At 47.7% G+C, this 18,512-nt stretch overlaps 1 protein-coding gene across 6 annotated transcripts in view; it reads right to left on the reverse strand.

Annotated features, from left to right (window-relative positions):
• Window positions 1–17,770, reverse strand: part of zgc:158766 (uncharacterized protein LOC100009641 homolog) — a 220,462-nt gene extending 202,692 nt beyond the window's left edge. Inside the window, exon 1 of one of the 6 annotated variants that reach the window (XM_038796776.1) lies at window positions 17,378–17,770. In XM_038796776.1, the coding sequence (XP_038652704.1) occupies window positions 17,378–17,452 (75 nt within the window). In that variant the 5' untranslated portion in view covers window positions 17,453–17,770. The remainder of the gene's footprint in view (window positions 1–17,377) is intronic. The other 5 variants (XM_038796774.1, XM_038796775.1, XM_038796779.1 and 2 more) reach the window with 5 other exon arrangements.
• Between the last annotated feature and the right edge of the window lie 742 nt (window positions 17,771–18,512).

Here is an 18,512-nt window from a genome sequence, read left to right on the forward strand (position 1 = left end):
TTTCTTAATCTATCAAATTGCTGGATTGTGACACTTTCTTTTTGATCTATGTCAGATTGACTTTGTGATAGTATTCCTGGCTCGGAATTGCAAAGGTATGAATGCAATCAATGCCTGCTCCAGGCAGGCCCAGTTCAGGCCCCATCCAGGGGAGTCCAGGGGAAAGAGCGATTCTCCTTCCCCACCTGCTCCCCACACCATGCTCTTCCCCACTATTTCCCATTAAATCCAATCCCTACCAGAGGGATGTGTGGGCCATACAGAGGGGGTATTTGTTACAGAAACAACCCAGAGCATGACCTGATGCCTGCTAAACCAGCAGAGCAGATGTATTGACTCTTGTGCCATATGATTTTTGAAGAAAATAACGGTGAATGCTGTTGTGATAAGACGTGCATGTACCTTTCAGGAAGCACATCTTAAACTTCTGTCGATCATATCATCTAAACAGGATATGATGTATTTGTCCCATGACTTGACAGTAGTTTATAAACATTATTTTCATCGAATGTGGGCTTCGCTGGCTGAGCCAGCATTTTTATTGACCATCCAGAATTTCCCTTTGAGAAGTGGTGCTGAGCTACCTTCCTGAACTGTTGCAGTCCATGTGGTGTTGGTATACCCACAGTGCTGTTCGGAAGAGAGTTCCACCATTTTGAGCCCGCAGCAGTGAAGGGACGGCAGTATATTTCCCAGTCGGGATGGTGGGTGGAATTCTCCTATCCCCCTCCACGGCAGATATGGTGGCTGGCAGGAGCGGAGAATCTAGCAGGAGCCAAAGGGTGGGGGGGGTGGGGGGGGGGGCAGATCTAGCGGCCTTGTTCATCACGAGTGCAAATCCCGTTACAGCCGCTAAATCTCGCGAAAGGGCCAAATCAGGATTTGCATGGCACGATCCCAGTTTGAGGACAATGGCATGAACCTGATTTCCATGAATTCAAATACATTTTAATGTAATTGAACGCTTTTACGTCCACAGTGTATCCTCACCGCTGGCACCATGATGTCACGCTGGAGCAAATTACTACTGGTTTACACAAGTGAAAACTAGTCGTAGTGACCACACCAGGGATGCGGAGGTGTCGGGGGGGGGGGGGGGAGTGTAACCCTGCTCCAGTGGGAGAGGTTCCCCTTATGTGTGGTGCGTGGAGGGGGAGGGAGAGGGAAAAGCCCCGATGCTTGGAGGTCACGATCTCTGTCGGGGGGGGGGTCCCAATCTCTGTGGGTAGGGGGATCGGGTCCTTATCTGTAACATTGGGATCGATCTCTGAATCCCGGCTTTGCCAACATGTTTACGCCTTCCCTCAATGGGTAAGAGACTTGAAGATGGGTGTAACAACACCTTTCCGCCACGGGACTGCGCTGTCCACCACTCTGCCGCAGCACGCTGGTCCCTGCCCTCCATCATCATGCCGAGCTGGTCTTCATGGACAGCACCGTGCTGCTGGACCCATGGAATTCTATCAGCACAAGCAGAACCGGAACTAAGTGAACTTGCAATCTTTAAGGCATTTAAGCAGAGCTCCAGCAGAGCAGAAAAGTGCATGCTGAGACAAGCTATCCTCATCTTCAATTTCTCCCAAAATATCACTGCTCATGAAGATGTCAACAGTCAGAGGGGGCAGTGCCCTCTCAGCACACCATGTACAATGAGGACCATACTAATATCAGTGAAAGGAGCAAACGGGCAAGGATTAAACACGGTTCAACCTGGAGTCCAGATGAAGCAAACCCTTTCGACCTTCTGCTCATTCATCGAGCTGGGTCAGAAGAACATAGGAGGTCCTTCCTCAAAATCCAATTGGAATTTTGTTCTGGGAAACTATTTGAAGCCAAGAAAATTCAGCGCAAATCAGAGAAGGAATTAAATGACACTCATATTTATACGGAATCCTTAATGTAATAAAAATGTCCGCAGGGGAGATGGGGAGGTGCAAGGGGTTCCGTGTCCATGGTGGGGGGGCTGGTGGGCAGATGGGGTCTGTGTCCATGGTGGGGGGGGGGCAGGTGGGGTCTGTGTCCATGGTGTGGGTGCGGGGGGGCAGGTGGGGTCTGTGTCCATGGTGGAGGGAAGGGAGGGGCAGGAGTCCAAGTTGGGGGCGGGTGGTTTCCATGTTGGGGGCGGGGAGTTTGTTTACTTTATTTCAATCTTTTTTATTTTAGGCGTCCTTTAAAATAGGCGCACTGATCTTTTAGAAGCGAAGTTGCTGGTGGGGCGGGCTCATTCAGAGCCAACATGATGTTGTTGGCCCGCCTCTTTGATTTTTGTTTCTGACGACAAATCAAAAAATATGATTGGAAAGGCCGGCAGTGCAGCTGGTAGGCTGCAGCCTGCTTATCTCGCCTGTGTTCACACTTAGTCAAAAAATGGAAAGATTCTGGCCTCTGGCCTTTACACCATCAATGCGGCACTTTCATTTCCTGTACCGGCCATCCCTGTCATTTGAAGAACATGATAATTGGTGTCAAATGTATTGAACTGTGGGCGGGTTTGTACTGGGATGGTGCCAGGATTACCCAGACCTCATTCAGGCCTCCTACTGTTTGCAGAGAAGAGGATGTGTCCAGGCTGAGTACACGAACTGGGGCTCAATAATGGAAGGACTGTTGTGAGATTCACAATGCAACCAGTGCTTGGATTTAATGGTTTACAGGTGGCCAATGTAATGATACAAAAGTTGAAAAAGACACAGACTTCTTCTCAAAAATTATTAGATGAAGGTATTTTTAACCATTTTTGTTCTGTTCTAAAGTTCATGCCAGCATGGACTTTGTTCACTCAGAATTAAAGGAAGCAGGAGTAACATGAATGAGTAGTTTCAAGCCCACACTTAAATCTGTAGGTTAGTGTGGAAAAGAGACTGCACAGAGTCTGACAAACTTCAACACAAAATTGCCAGCCCGCTTAGCGCAGGGTTTTAAAATTATTCTAGTTTAGTTACTTTGTGAAGTGTCAGCTTACTGGAACTTAAAAGCTGCTCTCACACCTGGGAGCTATAGTGGCTTTGAAACCTGCCGATTCTATTACAGAATGCATGGTTTGTTTCATTGGGAGACTCCAGGCAGAATATTCCTGGCCCCAGGGTGGTGGACACGGGAAGCAGGGAAGTGTGTGGGTGGGGTGGGAATGCTGGAATATAGCAGGGAGCCATACCAGAATGGCTCACTGACCTGCTGGCTGGAAGGTCCTATTGGTGGGGGTGGCTGCTGGCCAAAACAGAGGCTGGCAGGCAATTTAAATGTTTGTTAACCCTCCCTCTGGCTCTCTGGGAGTCACTGGAACTGGAAGCCGAGCCTTGGGCAGGGAAGACAACCTCTGTGGTCCCAATGGATCATCTACAGAATCATAGAATGCCCTACAGCGCAGAAGGAGGCCATTCGGCCCATCGTGTCTGCACCGAGATCTGCCTCCTTGACCCCTCTGACTTACGTCTTCACTTACCTCTGCACTCTCTTGATCCCCGAGCTGACTCAGCAGTGCCCACCACGCCCGGTAGGCATAGACATAGAACAGTACAGCACAGAACAGGCCCTTCGGCCCTCGATGTTGTGCCGAGCAATGATCACCCTACTCAAACCCACGTATCCACCCTATACCGTAACCCAACAACCTTACTTTTTTTTTAGGACACTACAGGCAATTTAGCATGGCCAATCCACCTAACCCGCACATCTTTGGACTGTGGGAGGAAACCGGAGCACCCGGAGGAAACCCACGCACACACGGGGAGGACATGCAGACTCCGCACAGACAGTGACCCAACCGGGAATGGAACCTGGGACCCTGGAGCTGTGAAGCATTTATGCTAACCACCATGCTACCGTGCTACCGTGCATGGTAAAGCTTTCAAGTTGCCAGCACTTTGATTGGACAGATAACCTTGGGAGCCCGCCCTCTATCCTTAATTGGATGGTAAGCTCGGAAGTGGCTAATTTGGAGCTTGTCTCTGGTAAAATTGCTCAGCTGCTGCCGCTGCCGTTAAATAGAGGCTGGGAAACCCTGGTTTGTCCCTAAACTGGGGTCCTCAAGCCCGTGGTAAAATCCTACCGTTCAGGCACTGAAAGAAAGTTTTGTGAATAGAGCAATTATTCAGGCACAGGTTTTATAGGGATTCTCACCTCAGCTTCCTTCTAAATGTAAAGCAACATACTACAGATGCTGAAAATGAGAAATAGAAGCAGCAAAACGCTGCTGTGATGCGGGAGGTCAAGCGGCATCTGAGAGGATAGAAAGGTAGAGTCAAAGTTCAAGTTGATGGGCTTCCATCACAATCTACTCCTGAGTGAAGTCTGCACAAATGTTGCTGGGCACATAGATTATGGGCTGGATTTTATATGCCCCTACCAGGCATGTCTTTGGGAGGGTGATGTGTGCGTCGGGGTGGGGGCTGCGTGCCCCAGTGCCTTCGTATTCTGCCCTGGAAAAGCCAGGACCTTACATGGTTCCAGCAGCCAAGCATCTTCTGTGTGCTCCATCTTCAGTGACCACTACTGAGTTTTAGAGTCACCAGGACTTCGAGTTGCCAGCCAATCAGATTTGCCAGATGCTCATGAGGGTGGGACTTCCTCTCACTAAGGGACAGAAGTTGCCCTGTTACCTTTGAGCCCACCCAGAGTGTGTTATGGCTGCCGGGCAGTCGTCCTTCCAGCATGTCGGCTGCCAGATGATGTTCTTTCCAGAAGTAATCCACACCTTGGTAACGTCCCATTTTCCTGTAATTGCGGTTACTGTTTTAAGTCAGCCATAGTTAATGATCAATGAGGTCAAGCTCTACTCCAGATGCTTCAGTGCAGAATCTAGGTTAATACTCCAGTGCAAAGCAGTAGATGGTACCGTAGCACAGTGGTTAGCACCGCTTCTTCACAGCGTCAGGGACCCTGGTTCGATTCCAGCCTTGGCTGACTATCTGTGTGGAGTTTGCATGCTCTCCCTGTGTCTCTGTGAGTTTCCTTTGGATGCTTTGGTTACCTCCCACAGTCCAAAGATCTGCCGGTTAGGTGGATCGGCCGTGTTAAATTACCCGTTAGTGTCCAAAGGTTAGATGGGGTTGCGGGGTAGTGGGCCTTGGTTGAGAGCTCTTTCAGAGGATCGGCGCAGATTCGATGGATGAATGGCCTCATTCTGCAGAATAGGATTCTATGGATTCTATGAGAAGAGTTTTGCACTGTTGAGAATGCTATCTTTCAGATGACGAGTGCAGTATTCTAAGAGCAGGTAAATTCTCTCTCATGACCTGGGCCAATATTTACCCCTCAAGCAACTTCACTAAAACAAATTATCTGGTCATTTTCATATTGCTCAATACAAATTAGCTGCCACGTTTCCTAAATTAAACAGTAAATACACCTTTAAAAATTACTTCATTAGCTCCATGTCCCAAGGTCATGAAAGTCGCTTTATAACTGTGTGTTCTTGCTTTCCTATCAGATAGCTTTGGACAGGCAAAACTTCAGTTCACAGCAGGATTTTAGATAAGGCAAGGTATAGATCTAATTCACAGATCATTTTAGCGCTGTAATACAACTGTTATTAACAGGGACAATGTGGTACGCGTGACAGAATTACAATAGCAGTGGCTTTCAATAAATTTACAAGTGGCATTCACTGTTTGAAAGGATTCTCCAGAATAAAGGCCATCTTCCCTACCTTGGCAGAGATGCAGTGCAGCAAGTCAGGTGAAACTGCCGTCTCCGGAGGCTTTACAATCCAGCTACAGAGGGGATTTCGGAGAGAACTTCCCCACCTCTGAGCCAAAAGTGATTTGAATCTTTCAGGCTTTCTGCCAGGACTGCCGAAGCAGCTGCTTCGACCATCTGATCTCGACCCCGGTCACTGGAGGGAGGAATGACAGCTGAAAGAGCGACTTACAGCAACTGCAGTGTGAGTCTCTCTCTCTGCAATGTACAGAGAGCAGGCCCCACGGTGCTGAGGAATGTGAGGCGAACAATTTGGCACCAATTGACTACTGAGAGAGCAATGACTGTTTCAGAGAGATGTTTGAAAGCAGCATTGCAATGTTGACATACTGAAAACAACAAACCTCCCAGACTTCTGAGCCCCTCCAATTTTGGTCTTTTGCACATACCCGACTTCCATTGCTCACTATTGCCATCCATGCCTTCAGCTGCCACCAGGCCCTAATCTCTACAATTCCTTCCTTAAACCACATGGACAGTGACCCAGGGCTGGGATCAAACAGGGGTCCTCCTTAAACCATTCCACCTCTTTACTTCTCTTTACTCCTTTAGGACGCTCATTAGGAACTGCCTCCTTCAGCAAGCTGCAGATTGTCTGTCCTGTAATATCACGTTATGTGACCTAGTGTCAAATATGGTTTGATAATACTCCTGTAAAGCACCTTGGGATGTTTAACTACATTGAAATGCCCATATAAATGCAAGTTGCTGATATTTTTTTTAAAATTTAGAGTACCCAATTATTTATTTCCAATTAAGGGGCAATTTAGCATGGCCAATCCGCCTAACCTGTACACCTTTGGGTTGTGGGGGGGTGAAACCCAGGCAGACACGGGGTGAATGTGCAAACTCCACGTGGACAGTGACCCAGGGCTGGGATCGAACAGGGGTCCTCGGCGCCGTGAGGGAGCAGTGCTAACCACTGCGCCACCGTGCCACCCTGCAGGTTGTTGTTGTCGACCCGAAATTCAATTGCTTACTCCTCGCAACACCTATGTCCCACACCGCACCTGTTGCTATAAGTGCTGCGCATCGTCAAACGAAAACAGGCAACCTATCAACACCCTCAAGTAATCCAAAACCGAGCGGGGAACTTCACTGGGTGATGCCCAGCTCTTATCTCCGGTCTAGAGATCTAAATATCCTACAGGCAAGACTTATGGCTTGTTTCCAGATTGACTTCTGACAGTTAATGATAGTTTTCTTTCAGAACCCTCAGTCTGGGCTCAATAGCAGGATCCTTCTTAAAAGGAAGAAAAAAAAGCAATAACTTCCGCCTGTGAGGGTCAGGTTCCACTATTTACGTTCAACTGAAACTTTGCGAAATTAAACTTGCTGGGACTTGCTGACAGGCCCTTTGCTTCTAATAGGCCAAGCTAATGGTCAGTGGAAACATGCACAGCCTGAGTGACCACGTTTACATCCTATGACCCAGGGGTTTCCACTGCAGCCAACAGCTGGATAAACAAATGGCGAAGAAGATCATTTGGTCTCCACTCTGTAAGGACAGTGTCCACATATCATGGTAAAGCAGCTGGGGAAACAAGAACTGCAGTATATCTGACAGGTCTTACAGTAGCCCTCCTTAACTTGATAAGTAGGTTTTACTGCGTTGTCCCTGGCAGGGTAAACAGCCAGAGGGATGATCACTGATGCTACTATGCAAACTGGCATCCAGCGTTGCACCATAAATTATAGGGTGTACTTTTACACCATTGACCCCCCCCCCCCCCCAACTCTCTGCAACCTCCACCACCCATCAACCCACTCTGGGAGCAGGCTGGTGAGGGTGTAAAATCGGGCACCATGGTGACAGTGCCGTGCCCGTCGCCTACACTCCACTGCTGGTAAAATACCAATGGCGATTGGGACTGCAGGGGGCAGCGATGTCATGGGCTCACTTGCCCGTCGGCTAATTGTGGCCCTTACTGGCCACTTTCCTCTTGCCACCACTGGTATTTTACCCACGGAGGTGGATGCCAGGGCTAAGTATTGAGGTGACCATGTAAAACCTGGCAGCTTTGCTGCCGGCTAGGGTGGCACTTGCTCGGGCCAGAGGCCCGCCAGTCATTTTGTTGGTCGGCAGCTCTCAGAATCAACACGCCCTCCCCCGTGAGGCGGAGGTCCCACCCAGAGACAGGCCGATGGCCTTTAAATAGCTGTGCGTCAATTGTCAATGTGAAAACGGATTCGCCCAGATGTTTAAGCCTGGGACAGGGCCACTGTCATCGTGTAAAATGACCCCAATAGAATCTCCCAGTATAGAAGAAGGCCATTCAATCCATTGTGCCTCTTTGAAAGTGCGATCCGATTTGTCTCACACCCCTATTCTTTCCCAATAACCCTGCAAACTTATGGCGCTTAGCATTATCAGAGTGGTTCATGTCGCCAGAGCAGCGTTTGCTCCAAATTTATGTGAACACCGCAGGCTCCAGACACATCTCGTGTCGTCTCTACCTGCCCTCGAGATAACCTGTCGGCTTCGCTGAGGGGCAGAGATCAAGAAATCAGGGATGCTTTCTCCCACTGGTTCTGGAGCAGGATAATAGATAAAGATGCCTAGCGACGCCTAAGATCCGGGTTCGATCCCGGCCCTGGGTCACTCTCCATGTGGAGTTTGCACATTCTCCCCGTGTTTGCGTGGGTTTCGCCCCCACAACCCAAAGATGTGCAAGTTAGGTGGATTGGCCATGCTAAATTGCCCCTTAATTGAAAAAATGAATTGGGTACTCTAAATTTTAAAAAATAGGTTTTGAAGCTTCGCTTCAATTTAGCCCCTTTACCTGTTAGTTGAGAGCAGCCTCTAATCTGGCAGTAGTACTGTTGTGAACAAAGGGCCATCCCATCCAACGTTAGCAGATGTTAATGTGTTTTTATTTTACTTTTTGGCTAAGTTACTGGTTTCACCTTGACAGTGTGATTAGATGAAAGTGAACAATGGAATACAGAGTATCGGGCAACCAGCATTAGATCCATTGGTTCAAAGCAGCAGATCTTATAAACACAATGTTCAGAAACTGATGTCGTGTAGCAGACCGATCTACAGTTTGAGGAATCTCAACTGGGCCAGCCATATAAATCTGGTTGTCACCCGAGCAGACGAAAGGGAGATTATTCCGTAGTGTGTGAGGCCCATCTCCTGACTCCCCAAAGATTCTCCAATGAGATGGAAAATTCTTCACCTGCCTGGACGAGTGCACCTCTAAAAATACTCAAGACTCTTGATATCGCCAGTCAGCTTGATCAGCAGTCCATCCACCACCTTTTGACAACCACTCGCTCCACCGCCAGCACACTGTGGCTGCATTATCCACTATCCACTGGGTGAACTGGAGCAATAATTCTTCCACAACAGCTCACAAATCCAACACCTCGGAGGTCAGGGTCAGCTTCTGCATGCAATACCACAGTCTCCAAGCCACACGCCATCCTGAATTACAAACAAACATGTGAAACAAGAGCCAAAGTCGTCCATTCAGCTTGTGTCTGCTCCACCATTCAATAAGACCACAGCTCATCTGTTTGTGTTTCAAATTGCACATTCCCATCTATCCCCAATAACCTTTGATTCCCTTGCCTAACAAGGATCCATCTACCTAGAACATAGAACATACAGTGCAGAGGGAGGCCATTCGACCCATCGAGTCTGCACCGACCCACTTAAGCCCTCACCCACCCTATCCCGGTAACCCACTAACCCCATCTAACCTTTTTTGGCCACTAAGGGCAATTTATCATAGCCAATCCACCAAAGCTGCACATCTTTGGACTGTGGGAGGAAACCCGAGCACCCAGAGGAAACCCACGCAGACACGGGGCGAACGTGCAGACTCCCCACAGTGACCCAGCGGGGAATCGAACCTGGGACCCTGGTGCTGTGAAGCCACAGTGCTAATCACTTATGCTACCGCCTTAACAGTTTTTAATGACCCTCGTCTCCACTGCCTTCTGAGACAGAGAGTTCCAAAGTTGTGCAACCCCAAGAGAAAACTAATTCTCCTCATCTCTGTCCTGAAAGGGCGACCCCAATTTTAAAATAGTGACTTAGCAATATACCACTGGTCCTTCATTATTACCGACTCAAATTTCTTGAATGCAATGTGGTAAGAGGGCTTCCACCATACAGACTGCAACAGGTCAAGAAGAGGCTCACCACCAATATGGATATGGGGTGTGATTTAACGGCCTCATCGTGGCCAATTTGGTGTCGCTTGAGATGTCTCACAAGATTCGGTTGAATCTCGAGATCCAGATATGCATATTTAATGAGTTTTCCAGATTCTCCAGGCATCCGGGACCTAACGGCTGCGTCTGGGGAACCTCACCAGGGCACCGTTTAGCACAGGTTTCCACAAACATGGACCAGGCGTAATGGCATCTGGGGGGTCTCTCAGGCCATTAGAGACCCTGGGTGGTCGGGTATTGGGCAGGGTGATACCTTGACATCCCCGCTGAGACCTTGGCACTACCAGCCTGGCACCTTGGCATTGGCTCCTGGGCATTGGTGGCACTGTCAGGGTGTCTGTGGCAGTGTCAGGCTGGCAGAAGCACTGCCATGGTACCAGGATAGCAGTGCTAAGGTACCTGGGTGCCAGGTTGCCCATGCCAGAGCCCAGGCGTGCCTTACTCATAAGAGGTGAGGTGAGGGAGGTGGGAGGGTGGAGGCATCAGGATCCCAGAAGAGTTAAGTTGGGTGAAGTGGAGAAGGGGAGGGGGTCCAGAGGCCATGGTGGGGTCACTGAGGGGGGGGGGGGGGGGGGGGGGGGGGGGTACGATAGTTGGTCATTGCAGGAAATGACTAAAGCATGGCCTTGGTGGGGCGTTCGTCGCGAGGCCAAAATAAATAAAATGGCAAAGTGCCGTTTAATAGCGAGGTCTTTCTCGGTGTTGCAAGATCAAGTCAACTCGAAACCGCCACATGGCTGACCTCTGTAAGTAGAGGCAGCTGTTTGTCAAATATACTCAGATGCGCCCGGCAGAAAACATTGGACAGATAGCAAACATGTCTGTGCAGTACGGTAGCTGAAGCAAGCAGCAGATTGTGACTTGGATTTCTTGTTAATACAGATGTTTTCAGAATGAAAAATCCATACCACACTGGGCGATATTTTCTGCGCCTCCCACCGCGTGTTTTACGGCGGGGGGGGGGGTGATCTGTCATTGGCCGGCAGTAGGATCGTCTGGTGTCGCCACTGTCATTGGGCTTTCCTGTTTAATGCCCCCCCTCCCCCCACTGCTGGGAAACGCGCATCAGGGTTTCGCTGAAGATCCCGCAAGCTGGAACAGCCGGAAAATTCCGGATAATGGATCTAAAAGCCCAGAGCAAGCTAGAAAATAAACCAAAGGGTGCAAAGCCAAGCTTGGGGCCACCAAGATACGGGTTGCATTTTGAGGGAAGGGAAGAGACAATGTACAAGTGACTCAGGCAATGCCCACTTTCTTTGCTCATTGGTCTCGTAATAGGCCTTGCAATAACCATACTCTGAAGAACAAAAGAACAATAAGGATAGAGTAGATACTAATAGAAGGGAATAGGATAAATAGGGAGTGTTTCCACTGGTGGGAGGGTTTGGAGACACAGATAATTTCCAACAAAAAAAAACAGGTGGCAATGAGGAGAATTCCTTTTTGTTTTCCAAATGCAATGAGTTATGATCTGGAATTCACTGTCTGGAAGGGAGTGGAGCAGATTCAATAGTAACTTTCTAAAGGATAGATCCTTGAAAAGGGAACATTTGCAGCTGATTGGAGGAAAAGCCGAGGGGTGAGATGAATTTGTTGCTCAATGGGCCGAATGCATCCTTCTGCACTGTGCGATTCCATGAAACCTAAAAGATTCAGCTTGCCGGGGCTTATGTTGGTAAATAATTAAAACAAGTATGTAAAAAAAAAAAATGGCCACATTATTGAAATTAAGAGCTACATATTTGAGTTGGGTAAGCTTGTACGTGTATGAAGAGAATGTGGAAAAATTACCCCCATCCAACACATTGAGCTCTATGCTCACCTCGTTGGTTCAATGCCAGCCACAAAAAGTAGTCCTGACAAAGATATCCACACCACAAAACCACTCTTTGCACATGATAACTCATTGCTGAAACGTATCAATGTTCTGCTGACAGACTATCTGTTGCAATAGGGCTGCTTTATAGCATCAGAGAGGATGGAGAGTGTAGTGTGACGTAAGTATCATGGATGACCAATCTGGCCATTGCGCTTTGCTGTTGAAAGGTGCCAATTAGTGAACTGCATCTCATCCCCATGTTCAAATCCCTCCCCCCCCCAATGGCTTCACCCTCCCCACACCTACAACCCTTTGAGAACTCCGCATTCCTTTAACTTGTACCGCCTCCTTTGCTCCGCCATTGGCTGATGTGGCATATAAGACTTAACTCGAGAATTCCCTCCCAAAACCCCTTTCTCTTCTCTTTTAAATTGCTCCTTAAAAGCCTACTGCTACCAATCTTAATAGTTTCTTATGTGACTCGGTGTCAGGTTTTGACTGATTACACCCAAGAAGTACCTCGGGAAGTTTTACTACATTAAAGGTGCTGTGTAGATGCAAGCTGTTGTATTGTAACATATGTGGATGAAGGCCTAGGTTGTCATGTAGGAAATGGTAAACAATATTGTGCAGTGCTTCAGGCTGCGGACTGTTTGATTGATCACATTATCACACCTTGATTGCACAGTGCTTTTTCATATTTTCGTTGAACAGGTGACTGCCAGAAAATGTTGCCTGAGAGGCCTCCTGTGGTCCCTTTTAAGATTGCCTCAATGCTTTTGAGAAATGTAATTAGCCCTTTTCACCCTTTTTTCCTTGAATGTTACAATTGGATTCCTACAACAGGTCAAAAACCTCTATTTCCATACGTAAACAGCCGCCTCCCTGTCATGGGACAGGAATTCTGGTCAACCATTTAAAAGTCTACCAGAAAGGTGGCCACACACACTGACAGAATTTCCACTGCCAGTTGCCTGTTTTCCGTCACTCAGTGACAGCACTTGGTATGCCTAGCGAGCATCTCGTGAGATCTCGTGAGATGTCACAATCTGAATCTTGCACTCGCTGGGCGAGATCTGGGGTGGGGTGTCCAAGGTGGGTCGAGAGATAGGGTGGCATTTTAAAAATGGCTCCCCAAACTTGTTCTCCACTGGCAAGCTGAACTCATCAGTGCAAGAAATTAGGTAAGTGTGACCTCGACTGGGCGTACCCCGCAAAGACCAATACAAATGGCAGCGTCCCATTCGATAGTGGGGTCATTCTCGGCACTGCAGGGGCCGAGAAACATGCCACTGTATACGTCCAAAACGGGACTAAAACAAGCCCTAGCTCATCCAGCAACTAAAAGTTGAATGGGACATTATTAATAGCACATCATTACAGTGGCACAGTGGTTAGCACTGCTGCCTCACACCGTCAAGGACCCAGGTTCGATCATGGCACTGAGTCACTGTCCGTGAGGAGTTTGCACCTTCTCCCAGAGTCTGCATGGGTCTCACCCGCAGAAACCAGAGATGGTCCCTTAATTGGAAAATAAATGAATTGAGTACTTTATATTTTATATTTTTATAAATTTTTATATTATATAAATTTATATTTTAAAAAATTAATATCTCATCATGGACCGTGCTTGGAAACATAGCATTCTGAAGCAAAAAGTGATTGATAATTCAAGGCTTCGAGATGTGAGAAAGCCCGTGACTTGCACACATTCAACCAGGCAAAATTATTCCATACTGCCTTCTGTTTGTGGCCCATTGACGGCACAGTGGCACTGTGGTTAGCACTGCTGCATCACAGAGCCAGGGTCTCCGGTTCCGTTCTGGCCTTGGGCAAGTGTCTGTGTGGAGTTTGCACATTCTCCCCCTGTCAACATGGGTTTCTTCCGGGTGCTCTGGTTTCCTCCCACAATTAGGTGGATTGGCCAGGAACAATGTGCAGGGTTGAGGGGATGGGGTGTGGGGGAGGGGGAGCTTAGGTAGAGTGCTCTTTTGGAGGGTAGGGGGGCTAAGTGGCCTCCTTCTGCACTATAGTCATTCTATGGATTCTATGAAAACTTTGTTGTCATCAGTCTTTCCATAGCCAACTGGGCCTGTCTCAAATTTTGATAATGTTGTGTATTTTACAAGTCCCGTATTTTCTGAAAGTCTTGATCTCCTGATTCATTATCCACTCCTGTACTGTGTATGAAAGTAATTTTCCCTTTTGCAGACAGCTTTCCATTAATCCCACAAACCAGTAAATCAAATTTAGTAACCCATCAGTCTTATACTTAGTGCTTGGTGTAGTTTGAATCATAGAACATACAGTGCAGAAGGAGGCCATTCGGCCCATTGAGACGGCACCGACCCACCTCAGCCCTCACTTACACCCTATCCCCGTAACCAAATAACCCCTCCTCACCTTTTTGGTGACTAAGGGCAATTTATCATGGCCAATCCACCTAACCTGCATGTCTTTGGACTGTGGGAGGAAACTGGAGCACCCGGAGGAAACCCACGCAGACACCAGGGAGCACGTGCTGTCTCCGCACAGACAGTGACCCAGTAGGGAATCGAACCTGGGACCCTAGCACTGTGAAGCCACAGTGCTAGCCACTTGTGCTACCATGGTGCATGGGTTGTTATCCAGCTCAGTGCAAAAATAATCCCCTTTAACCTGTCCGCTCAAATGCACCCAGGTTACTGTGAGCAATTCCTTTCCAAAAGGTATTGTTACTTTGCTGCTTGTTTAGTTCTATCACCAGGGGGGATTGCTTGCCACATTTCCACAGCTCTCTTCAGTGTTCTGATCCCAGTGAGAGAATTATTTAGTGGTGTGAAGGCAGAAAGCTTTTTTGTGGATGTAATCTCCTTGGATGCAAGTTCAACTAAGATCAGCGTAAAAAACACTTTTATCCAATGGTAAACTGGGAGTAACTCAACCTGCAGATCTGTCGAAAATAGAACAATGAAGCAACATACCTACATTGAGGAATTCTGACAAGGAAGGCTTAAAGCAAATCAAGTGTGCTACAGCTTCAGGTAAGAAGTGGCGTCTGTTAGAACACACTGGATTGTACACAATAAAATACTGCAAAAAGCACTTCCAAGAAATGGTGTGTGCAGATCAAGATCAGAGAATGCAAAGCCTGGAAAGTTTGCAGTGCCGGAACTTTCCAGCAAGACGACAAACCCGTCAACATTTATTGGCGCCCATGGTGTCTGTAAAAAGCGATGTGTCTCACCAGGACACAGTTAATGTTTCATCCAGCGTTTACCCCAACGTCAGGGCTGACACTGTAAGAAAATTAAATGAGTCATGAGATGGTATGCATTGTGCCCGGAGCAGCATAGCAATGTGAAGGGCACATGCTGTCCTGTACAGATATTGCTGGGGAGGTCTTGGGGTGCAATGGATAGCGGCCCTACCTCTGAGATGGAAGCTCTGGGGTTGAGACCCGTCCCTAGGACTTGATCGCCTGGGAAGAAGTGCCCATGACGCGGTCACCCGGAAAATCCTTCTAACGTACAACCAATGACAGACAGCAAAATGAGAAGATTCCTGCATGGTTAGCCAGATGATAGATCAAGATGGCTTGGTGGCTCCAGGGATTTGCTGACGTCATGTCAGAGGTCTTACAAATGAGGGTGGTGCCGAGTCCAGAGGTGGCAATCTTTGGCGTGTCAGAAGACCCGGGAGCCCAGGAGTGGAGAGAGGTCAACGTCCTGGCCTTTGCCTCCCTGGTGGCCCACAGACGGATCTTACTAGGATGGAGGGACTCGGAACCCCCAAAGTCGGGGGTATGGGTTAGCGACATGGCGGGGTTTCTCAGACTTGAGAAAATAAAATTTGTCTTGAGGGGTTTGTTGCAGGGGTTTGCTCGGAGGTGCCAGTCATTCATCGACTTCTTTGAGAAAATTTAAACTGTCAGCAGGGGGAGGCAGGAAAGGGGAGGCATGGGAGAGACGAGTAAGGGCAGGAGAAGCAACAGAGGAGTGGCTGGGGAAGGTTGCCGCTGTTTGTGTAAGCCATGTTGGCTGGGGTTTGTGTCCGGGGCGTGGGGTTTGTTGGTTATGTTGTCGTGGTTTTTGTTTTTGTTGAAATATGATGTTAAAAATTGTTAAAATCATAAATGCCTCAATAAAATATTTTCTAAAAACAAAGCTGGTGGCTCTAACGTCACTATTCACAACTCCAGACGACAACATGTATGTATAAGCACACATTGCCATGACAATGCGACTCCCTGAAGGACCTGCAAAACTCCACAACCACTAGCTCCTCTCTACCTCCTGCCAGAAATGGGCAGGATTTTCTGCCCCTTCCTGCCGGCGGGATCTTCCCATCCAGCCAAAATCGACGGTGAGACAGGCGAGCCAGGCAAATTGCCAGTGGCTTTGGCAGGACCCGAAGGTTCCTCTGGCAGCCAATGGCGAACCATCTCTGCCTCGGATAAACTTGCCACGGGGGGGAGTGGGCGGGGGGGGATTCCGGCCACAAGGTTTACCATTACGGAACCTGCATGGGGAAAAGTGCTAGAGTAACTCAACAGGTTTGGCAGCATCTGCGGAAAGAGAAACAGAGTTAATGTTTTGGGTCCAATATGACTCTTCCTCGAAACTCCAGCACTTTCTGTTTTTATTTCCGATCTCCAGCATCCGCAGTATTTTGCTGCTATTGTGACTTTATTATCCGATAGTGTTTGAGTGAAGCTCCTTGGGAGGGTTTGCTGCATCGAAGGCGCTATATAAATGCAATTTGGTATTGCTTTTTAAATGGCGACGTGGGTTGGCTGCCAATGCTGGTCTCCCAGAATCAAGATGACAACACAGCCAGCATTAAAGTGGCCGCGCACAGCAGAGTTTACAGGCTGCAGTGACAGCATTAAGTATCGAGAGTCAATTAGGCGAACCGGTAAGTCAACAGCCATTAAGATGCAATCATCTTTTTGGTCTTTCAGTCAACCCCCACTTTATGGCAGCTGCGATCAAACATATTTCTGTGGCGGCCGCTCTTCCTGATGGGTGAACTTTGGCTTGGTTTACTTCAAGTTAATTCGAGTGGATGAACCTGGGGAGGAGCTAGTCCTGGATACTCCGGGAATTCTCAGTTCAGTTCCCCGGTCAGTATTCACTAGGGAAAAGCATCCCGCTGCCAAACCAAAACATACGCAGCCCTCTCTTAAAAACACCGCAAACTCACAACTGTCTTTAACCCTCGCTTCACTGCACGACTCGATTCCACAGTAACAAGGCTTTCAGGAGGCGTTGTACAAAAGTCAATGAAAAGCGAACCATTTAAAAACAAAATTTGAGCAGTGAATAAAATGTGATACTGATACGTCCTGAAACACCTTCACCGACTCAACAAATAACAGTCCTCATTAACCACTCTACTCACAACGGCCTGGTGGAGGTGTTGCTTATATCGCGGACCAGGAGGTACAATTGTGAGCTGAGAAAAACTTTAAATAAGCAAGGAGGATAACAGCATTGTCGAAAATAATTACTCAATGTTCTTTTTGATAAAGGCTGCCCCAACGTTAGCAACACTGTACAGTTTCATAAAGGATCAAGTGCGAAAATTAACAACTTAACCCACTTTATCTTCTGTTGTTGAAACACACCAAATCATTGTAGTTTTACTTACGAGTTTACTGTTTGCACTCTTTTATCATATTATTATTTCACGTACCTTTATGCTCAAATGGTTATCAGTTCTGGTCTTTGGCGCTTGTGCTCTGTGAGTCATGTTAAACAGGTTCAACATCTTATGCCACAAAACAATATAAAATCCACTGCATGCTCTATTCCAGTACCCTTCTCATTTCCAGTTGCACTTGCACAGATCTCCTGTCATTTCTCCACTTACTCTCTCTCTTTTTAATGTTTTCCACCTACAAGAACACAATGCACCCTCCATGAACGGGAACAGCATTTGACTCTCAAGGTCTGGAGCTGAACTGCTGTCGGGAGGAACTGCAAGACTGAGAGTTTGATGAACCGGCCCCGGCACTCCTGGGTTCTCTCATTATGCATATACTGATGTAACTTCCTCCCCTTATTCTCAAACTTTTCAAAACACTCAATGTAACCTTGCACAGCAGGAAACTAAAGCTCATCCCTGCCACACAATAGTGATCGCAGCCTGCTTCATCCCAGAAGGAGAACAGGGTGATTTGACTACATTCCGTGTGTTCTACATTTTAACAAGGTGGTAAACAACAATTTGCATTTATATTGCATCTTTGATGCAGTAAATCTGAGGAAGAGAGGCCTTTCTTCAGAACGGTCTGAGTAAAACATCCCAAAACTCTCCACAGGAGCATTATTTTACATAATCACCCAACGTAAGGAGATCTCAAGACTGGTGACCCAATTGGACAGAGAGATCGGGATCAAAGGTGGATAGAGGGACAAGGGAGGTTTAGCGAGGGAATTCCAGAGTTTATCGCTCAAGCAGCTGAAAGCACGGGCATCCATGGTGGAATGATTAAAATCAGGGATATCAGGGCAACACGGTGGCGCAGTGGTTAGCACTGCTGTCTCACGGCACCGCGGTCCACTCATGTAAGACATTACAAAACGTTCGACCTTCGCACAGTGGCACTTATATATATGCCCTGTGGAGTTTGCACATTCTCCCCGTGTTTGTCAGGGTTTCGCCCTCACAACTCAAAGATGTGCAGGGTAGGTGGATTGACCACGCTAAATTGCCCATTAATTGGAAAAAATGAATTGGGTACTCTAAATTTTTATTTTTTTTAAATCAGGGTTAGATTTGGAAGGGCTCAGAGAACTCTGAGGATTGTAGGGCTGGATGGGGATAA

This window comes from Scyliorhinus canicula, chromosome 5 (assembly GCF_902713615.1).
Source record: "Scyliorhinus canicula chromosome 5, sScyCan1.1, whole genome shotgun sequence".
NCBI classification, from domain to species: Eukaryota; Metazoa; Chordata; class Chondrichthyes; order Carcharhiniformes; family Scyliorhinidae; genus Scyliorhinus; species Scyliorhinus canicula.